Source organism: Ictidomys tridecemlineatus, chromosome X, assembly GCF_052094955.1.
Source record: "Ictidomys tridecemlineatus isolate mIctTri1 chromosome X, mIctTri1.hap1, whole genome shotgun sequence".
Taxonomy (NCBI): Eukaryota; Metazoa; Chordata; class Mammalia; order Rodentia; family Sciuridae; genus Ictidomys; species Ictidomys tridecemlineatus.
The window spans coordinates 1,116,387-1,125,145 of record NC_135493.1 but is presented as its reverse complement, the minus strand read 5'-3'; the positions used below and the strand labels follow the sequence as shown (position 1 = coordinate 1,125,145).

Genomic DNA, 8,759 nt, shown 5'->3' with positions numbered 1-8,759 from the left:
TCTAACATACGCAGCCGAGAAGCAGTTAATGAAAGGGCCATGTAGAGAGGTGGGAGTAGGACACTGGTGTGCCGTGGCTTAGCTCCTCTGGGCTCCTGAGGGCTGGTTGTTATAATGCCCCATTTGGGGGGAGGGGGTTGTTAACTGTGGGCATCTCTCAGATGTTAGTTATATATGCTACATTTTTTTAAAGCTATAAAAATGTCATTTTACTACACTGTAGTGTTGTTTTTTGCTCTGGAGATTGTATTCATCTATTGTATCTGTTACGAAGGCGCGTGGCATTGACAGACTGATGGAGAAACGCTACCTCCACACTGAAAGGGCTGTAACATGACCATGGTCATTAGTCCTCCCTGAGGGTGATGAACTTGCAATGGCTCACCACATCTGCATCACCCGGACTGATGTCCTCAGGCTGGCCCTCTGGCCTGGGAGAACTGGCCACCAGCAGCTTCTCCTGGCACGATCCGTCTTGCCCAGACACTGTCCTCTCAGCCCGAGAGCCAAGGGTGCCTAACAGGTCCTAGGTCCTGTCCCCAGCGTGGCTGCCTGTGCCTGCTGTGTCGTTGCCGCCGCTGAGGAGAGACCCAAGTTCCACCCCAGACCCTGCTTCCCCCAGTTCTCTGTATGGTCCACAGGCGCTCCAGGCTCTCACTCGAGACTGGGGGCGGGTGCCCTCAGCAGTGTAGGCCTCATGCCCAGGACGGGGTAATTCAGAGCAGGCGGTAATATGAGTGGTTGTCCACACTGGCCAAAGTAGAGCCTCGCGACCCCTTAAAATGGCGGGAACTGAGGCGGTCACAGGCAGCTTCATTAGGGGCCTGCATGCGCGGGTCCTCTGGGAGGGCCTGAGGTGCCTACAGTCAAGGGGCGGGGCCTTGTGAGGGAGCAGGCCGACGGGGCCGCCCAAGGGCCCAGGGGCAGCAGGGCAGGTTTGGTCGAAACCCACCACACGGCTGGTGCCTCAGCACATGGGGGCCTTCGGGCGCAGGCGCAGTGGGCCTCACGGGGTGCATTGTGGGGGAAGGGGTGGGACTTCGTGTGGGGAAGGGGTGGGACTTCGTGTGGGCACCTCATTCCTTCAGCACAGCGTGAAGTGGAGGTTGTGTGCGAGGTGTGCTCTGAGGGGGCACGTGGAGCAGCCATGCAGGCCCCAGATGGTGGCGATGGCGGGTGTCGTGATGGGGCAGAGGGCAGTGCCAGTGGGTCCAGTGGCCCTGGGCGCTCTGGAAACCCCGGGCTGTGGGAAGGCGTTGGAACAGAGGGTGCTGCTGCCGGGGAAGCGCCCCAGGTCGACGGGGCGTTGCTCGGTTCAGGGCGGGGTGCAGAAGCTTCTGCAGAGGGTGTGGGAAACCAACAGCTGGAATTGTATCCTTCCCAAGGGTCGAGGCAAGGCTGAGGGCCAGGCTGGGAGTGGTTTGGGGATCTGGCGGGGAGGAACACCCTGCGGGCGGAAGGACGAGTGAGGCACCGAGGCGGCTAGAGGAAGCGGACTTAGGGGACCAGCCTGACGGATGGGGGCTATGCCGTGGGCTGCAGTCGGCGGAAGGGGTCGTGGGTGGCCCGCGTCTCCAAGTTGCCTTAACTGGTTCTCCACCAGCGGCCTCACGGTGCCTTTCCTGTCCTTCATGGATGCGGAGATTGCCCGCAGGTACCTGGCCCCGGGCATCGAGGCCCTCGGAGGGGCGGTTCACAGGGAATTCACCGTGATCGGCAGTGACCTGGTTATGTAAGTTCACAAGGGGCCTGGCTGAGCGGGAGCAGGTGGCAGCAGGTGGCTGACCCGTCTCGCCCTGAGGGGGCACTCTGTGAGACGCCTGGAGACACCCAAGGGTTGGTCAGAGGAGGGCCGCAGTGCAGGGGGCGCTCTAGGTGAGATACTGAAGGATTAGCTGCATGGCCCGGCGGGGCGGGGCGGGGCGAGGACCAAGGGAGAGGAGTTGGCATCTTGGTTGTGATTTTCTTTTCCCCTTACTTTTAGCCGCTTGACTGCTGAAAACTCCAGCCTCCTGCAGATATCCGTCGCCTCCTTGCTCAACCAGCTTTCCATGGTGGTGCAGGCCATGCAGCGCTTTGTGCCCCCGTATTTCCTGAAGCCTCAACCAGGAAAAGGAGGTTGAGTTCTCACCCTAAGTTCTCTTCCAGCCCTAGGGCACTGATTCCTGCGGTGGTCACCCGTGTATTGGTGGGGATGGGGGAGCGGTTTGTTTCTCTGGACTGGCGCTAGGGTGCATAAATGTTTGTTAATGCTGGAAATAAAACTGAACTACTGTTGTGTGCTTGAGTGTCTTTTCACCTATTGCTTTTCTCACCCTTGTCCTTGCCTTGGGGGAGCAATTCTGAGATTCAGTCAAATATCATAAGGTAATCGAAGATGCTTTAGAAACGGAAGGTGGAAGTCAATTGGGCATCAACTATACCGTCAGGAGTTGGAGATATATTTGTCCTTACTCTCTTTTGGGGGTTGGGGGGACTGAGAATAGAACCCAGCGGTGCTCAAACAAGGAGCAACATCCACAGCCCTGTTTTTCTTTTGTTTGGAGACAGGGTCTCGCCAAGTTGCTGACATTCGTCTCCAACTTGCAATCTTCCTGCCTCAGCCTCCCAGCTTGCTGGGATTACAGGCTTATGCCACCGCACCTGGCGTATTTGTACTTCAAAGTCGTAGTTATACACGAAATGGATAGCAGCCACAGAAACATGAACTCTTTTGCTTGCAAGTTTAATATTAGTTTTTTTTCCATTTAACCTCCAAGTTTTTAAAAACTCTTCCAAACCATGTTAATGTAAAAAAAAAAATACACAGAAATGTGATCATTGAGCATTTAAATTGTGCTTGATCTCCTCACCTTATCTTTTTTTTAAAGAGAGAGAGAGAGAGAATTTTTCAATATTCATTTTTTAGTTCTCGGCGGACACAACATCTTGATTTTATTTTTATGTGGTGCTGAGGATGGAACCCAGCTCCCCGCGCATGCCAGGCGAGCGCGCTACCTCTTGAGAGACATCCCCAGCCCTCCTCACCTCATCTTGAGTGAGAATTGCTAGGGATTCCTGTACACATGCCCCTGAGTGAATGGTGGATTGTATAACAAGGATTACATGACAATGCATTACTTTCATTTACTTATTTCAGGTTCTGAAATATGTTCATACAAAATTGTTCTGACCTCCAGGAATTGTGCCCTTCCGCCAGAATGGTGGCTTCCTCACATCTCTTGTCACTGCTGGATCTAGTTCTTCTAGGATTTTTTTTTTTTTAATTACTTAGTTTGCACCACAAGAGCAAGCAAACTAGAAACACTAGAACAAAAATTTAATGCCTTACTATGCCTGTTTCAGATCGGCAAAGAAAAAAAGTGTCAGGGCAATGAGTTGAGTGTTTTCAGGGTGAGAGGGCTGTAGCATTGGAAAAATACAATTAGAAAGAAAATTGTCTGCCAGCCCAGGCAGAGACCATCCGCACAAAGGTAGAAAATGATTTCATTATTGAATAAGCAATGCACCAGAATGTGATGCACATTAAAGCCAATCCATCGAGACTGCAGAGGGGCAGAAAGGCATCACCCTCTCATGTAGCCAAGCAGATCTAACTCATTCCATCCTTGCTCGGTGGAGTGGGGGGTGGACAATAACTAGTCATTGGGAAGGATGACTTGCCCGTGCCATCTCTCACACACAGTACATACTAAATTAACTTGGCATTCAGGGCGACCGTATGTATTAGTTTATTGCTGTTAGGGACTGACTGTGCGTTCCCCCAGATTCATGTGTTGAAGTCCTAACCAATCACCAGTGTGGCTGTATGTGGAAATGGGGCCTCTAGGGGAGTAATTAAGGTTAAACGAGGTCCCAAGTGTGGGGCTCTGATCCAACATGGCCTTCTAAGTAAAGGTGAGGGCTCTGGTGCCCATTTAGGGCACATATGCTGGAGAAAGACCAAATGAGCACATAGCCAGAAGGTGGCCAACTACAAGCCAGGAGGAGAGCCCTTGCCAGAAACTGAATTTACCATCACCTTCATCATGGACTTCACAACTGTGAGAAAATAAATTTCTGTTGTTTCAGCCCACTGGTCTGTAGAACTTTGTTATGGCTGCCTGAGCAGACTAATATAACTGTCTTTATCCAAGGGAAAAATAAGTAGACTTCTCACATTCTTATGACAGGATCTCGTTTTCACACTCGGAGCAAGGAGCCCACTGAAGTAAGACTTCTAGTATTTCCTCTTCCCCCACCCCACGCTCCCTTTCTCTCACAGGAACTGGGAAGTGGGGGAAATATCATCCCAGCTGTTTACTTTTCATAGAGACCAGACGGTTCCTAGGTCCTTGAACACACTTCCTGGGTCATAAAGCTGGCAAGAGGCTCTTTCTTTTGTAACTTTGAAAAGGTATTTACATCCTTTTCAGAGATGGAGAAAGAACTTACAAGTTCTCCTAAGTCAATGCTTTAACAAAGGGGGAGGAGGGAGGAGTCTCTCCAACAGTGAGAATTAAACCTGTTATTTTATTTTTGTGGTGCTGGGGATCAAACCCAGGGCCCTGTGCATGCAAAGCAAGGACTGTACCAACTGAGCTGTGTCCCTAGCCCCCCCCCCAAACCTCTTATATTTAATTTGCATCTGTCCTTATAGTAGCTGTCTCTAAAACATATTGCATCCTGCAAACACGCCAAGCTCACTAATTAAGTAGCTCTTTTGTAAATGGTCTCAGGTTTCATGCATAGATGATCATGAGTGCAAATGAAGGCAAGGTTTTTTGTTTTTTCTTTACCTTCCTTTCTAATCTGGATGCCTTTCATTCATTGGTTTCTCTCCTCTGTATGAGTTGCATTTTCCTGCTGCTTTGTATCCCGTTCCACCTTCTTCCTGGACCGCTGGGTATTTCTGTGTTCCTAGACAGAGCCCTGAGCTGTGTGCTGGGATGCTGTTAGAGTGACTTGGAAAAGGTTTGATCCTTCTGGGTCTTTGAGGATGAAGGACATGAGAACAGGGCAGCTCAGCGTAGGAGACATATTTCTGTGCTGACAGGGCACGGCCCTCATGAGTGCCCTGCCTGATGCCTCCCTGTCAATGTGACCTTCCCCACCTGGTGGGTGGGGAAAGCTGCTGATCTCTTTCCTCCCTGAGTGCTGTGCAGTTACTTGCATCCTCTTGAGGGGCAGAGCCTTTCCCAGTCCTCAGGTAGTTTCCTCGTGTGCTTGTGCTCCCCTGTGGTCTGCTGAATACTCGGATGGGACACACTGGGGATGTAGGGTTGTCTCCCTCTGCAGTTCCCTTCGCTCTGGTCCTCTGCCCTGGAAAGCTCCACCTGTCTAGACTCTGTGGCTCAGACTTTCATGTCCCGAACTCTGGGTATCTGCTGGGCCCTGGCCATCAACCCTCCTTCTCTCCCTCCATCCCTCTCTCCCTCACCCCACTGCATGCCTTACAGACATTAAGTATTGATGAACAGGTGAGAATGATCTCTTTCACTACACTATCCACTCTGCTTCCCTTCACTCTCTCATTGTGGTTCTAGTAGATTCTATCCATTTCTCAGGGACTTTCCACCCCCAAAGTAGAAAACTGCTTTGTCTCTCCCTTTGGCTTAGTTTCTGTAGTCCTGTAAGGGTTAGCATTTTAAACCATCTCTCTTGTCCTCCATTCTCTGTTGGGCTGGTTCTTTCTAGGTGCACTGAATGCACAGGTGATGTCCTGGGACACCCCTTTGCCCTGAGCTGGAATCCCAGTCCTGCTTCACAGGTATCCCTTTACCATCGTACTCCTTTTGTTCCGTTTAGTTGTATTTTTTTTTTTTTGTCAAAAGGTTTATTGAGGCACAACTTACAGACCATAAATTTCACCTCTTTCCAGCGTGCTGTTCTGTGAATTTTAACAGGTACATATGGTTGGTTTCCACCACCACCACAATTGAGATACAGAACGTTTTCATCACCCTCGATGTTCCCTCATGCCTCTTTGTAGTCAAGCCATCTCCTGGTTCCTGGCCTGGGGAGCTCCAAGAACCAGGCAAAGCAGATGACTGCCCTCTTGCTGTCCCTTCAGGCAGCCAACTATCCAACAGGTCGAAACAGAAACCACAATCCTTTGGGAAGAAAGTCCATATTCCTGCTGTTGGGACAGCTTACATTGGTCAGGTATGCTGGCTGCATTCCTCACGCCACTGCTGATCTGGGTGTTGGGGATGCTAGGTGGGTAATGAAAGATGGGGCAGGTTTCCCTTAGCTGCCAGCCAGCACCTTCTTTCTTCCATTTTCTTTTCTTTTCTTTTTTTTTTTCTTCCTTTTTGGTCCTGGGGATGGAACCCAGAGCCACGGCACATGCTAGGCAATCCCACTACCACCGAGCTACAACACCAGAACCACTTTCTTTCCCCTCCAAGTCTTTCCCTGGTGATTATACATCGTTGTCTAGATTCCAGCCCTTTGTAAAAGTTGATACTGACAGTTTTTGCCTGCTCATTCCTTGCTTTGGTGGAGAACTTGAGCCCTGGAGTTTTCTTCTATTCCATGTTCAGGGATGTCACCCAGAAAATCCTTGCATTGTATTTTAATCAATACATAACAGTTCTACAACCAAACACAAAGAATGAAGAAGGAAAGAAAGGAACAGAGAAAAGAGGGAAAGGGAAGAAAGGCAGGCAGGAAGGAAGGAAGGACGATCAAGGGTGTGAGAAAGACAACAGCAAGCCATCATCGTGGGCTCTGAGGTAAATATGGTCCAGACCACCTTCAGAGGTCTTATTGTATGACTGTGGACAATTAGTAAACCAATTTAATTTTGTTGCCCCATGAAGAGTGCCAAAATGACTCAGTTGTTCTCAGAAACTGCAGTAATGTTAGAGACTGCATGTTTTATGTTTCATCACTAGAGTCATTAACAGAGATGTGTTATTCTTACATCGGTTGGATACAAATGATTGTCCTACTTCAACAAATACTTGAAGCTTTTATTTAACACAAATAAAGGTATTTCTAAGGCAGCAGAAACTTTGCCTGCACTCCAGTTGCTGTTTATCGTCTTCCCAATTTATTCCCAGTATTTCTTGCAACAATATAAGGAGAATGGCAATTCCTTATTCTGCTATATTCATGATTTTTACATTTGTGGAAAAAAAAAAAGAAACGACGTCATCAATAAGCGATGCAGCAATGTCTCTTGCCAACGAAAATGCAGATGGTATTGCCGTGCCAGAAAAAAAAAGAACGTGTAGCTGGGCATGGTGGCACATGCCGGTAATCCTTGCAACTCGAGAGGCTGAGGCAGGAGGACAAGTTTGAGGGCAGTGTCAGAATGTTAGTGAGATCCTGTCTCAAGATTTTAAAAATTGGTAAAATGGACCGGGGTTGTAGCTCAGTGGTAAATTGCCCTGGGTTCTATCTCCAGCATGTATGTATGTATGTGTGTGTGTGTGTGTGTGTGTGTGTGTGTGTGTATATATATATATATATATATATATATATATATATATATAAAGTGTATATTTCCCCTAGTTTCCTGACTCTGTAACCCACAGCTGAAGCAATGAACCATCCTCTTAGGATTTGGTTCCCTTCCCGAAAAAGTGGCCCAAGTAGAAAACAAAAGAAAATCGAGTTTCAGAGACTTACAGTCTTAGAGAAATGACCAATGAAAGATCAGTTGGGGAAGATGAATTGTGGTGGTTCTGGGAAAAGCTATAATACTCATTCAATCAAGTACTGAGACAAGCAGCATCTAAAAGGCATGATGGCAATCTAACTTACCTTACGGTGCTCTACTGGGTAAAGATGCTAGGTAAAATAGGTCGGACACATATCTTATTTTGATCAGCGATCATTTTAATACAGTGTAAAGTCAAGTGATAAATCTTCATAGGACAACCGACGTCAACGACAAATTTACCAATACTATTAGCATTTTTTAAAGCACACAAACCCCCAGGAGAGGTGTATAAAAGACGGTGGTCATCATTACCCCAAGTACACGTATAGTGCAAGTACCCAAGACACAAATAGTGCAACTCTACTTTGTGTACAACCAGAGACATGAAAAATTGTGCTCTATGCGTGTAATAGGAATGGTAATGCATTCTGCTGTCATACATAATGAATTAGAATTAAAAATAAATTTTGAAAAAACCAGGAGATGAGTGGTGAGTGATTGGCATGAAAAATTTCTTACAAATCATAGTAATGCCACATAAACTACATTTGTTGACAGGACCTCTGCACCCAACAGTTGCAAATGTTAAATGTTGCTTATTGGAAAATTACAAGATCAAAGCTCTCAGAATGGCTGGGTATACAGGTTTTGTTTCCAACTCTCTAGAAGCCATCAGAGCGCTTCCATGAACTCAGAATAGTAAAATGTAGGAATTTTATCCACCTTTAAATGAACAAGTGAAATTCCCATTTTAAGCTTAGTTGGTGCAATGTTCACCTTTTTAAAAAAACAAATGGCTCAGAAGTACCCAATTTACCCAATTTGACCTTTCTGAGAAATGGATACTGGTAGACTGCAAAATAAAGACAGTGCCACAAAATGATAAATGACAGCCACTGTGGTGACCCGTGAAGTGACCACGATTTCCTCCCATCTATGCATGTGCCTTTTCAAAGGGACTTTGCTGCCTGTTTATCCCGACAAGAGGTGAAGCCAATGCCTCTGTCACATAGATCTGGTCTGAAACCTTGTGACTTTTACTGGCCCAAGGGGCATTGCAAACTTGGTCAGAAGCAGATGCTTGAGGAACACTTGCACCTTGGGTTTT

The 8,759-nt window shown here is 47.7% G+C and overlaps 1 protein-coding gene across 1 annotated transcript; it reads left to right on the top strand.

Annotated features, from left to right (window-relative positions):
- The first annotated feature begins 1,061 nt into the window (after positions 1-1,061).
- LOC120890896 (EKC/KEOPS complex subunit LAGE3) lies at positions 1,062-2,278 on the top strand. The gene is made up of 3 exons (XM_040289108.2): positions 1,062-1,371; positions 1,604-1,732; positions 1,985-2,278. Exons 1-3 carry the CDS (start codon positions 1,148-1,150, stop codon positions 2,121-2,123), a joined length of 492 nt encoding a protein of 163 aa, XP_040145042.2. The 5' UTR covers positions 1,062-1,147; the 3' UTR covers positions 2,124-2,278.
- The last annotated feature ends 6,481 nt before the right edge of the window (positions 2,279-8,759 follow it).

Bases quoted from the DNA above. Each gene is read 5' to 3' on its own strand.
- LOC120890896 (XM_040289108.2), top strand. From the start codon at position 1,148: ATGCAGGCCCCAGATGGTGGCGATGGCGGGTGTCGTGATGGGGCAGAG. The intron at 1,372-1,603 runs GTATCCTTCCCA...GTTCTCCACCAG, and splicing joins GGAAACCAACAGCTGGAATT to CGGCCTCACGGTGCCTTTCC. The intron at 1,733-1,984 runs GTAAGTTCACAA...CCTTACTTTTAG, and splicing joins ATCGGCAGTGACCTGGTTAT to CCGCTTGACTGCTGAAAACT.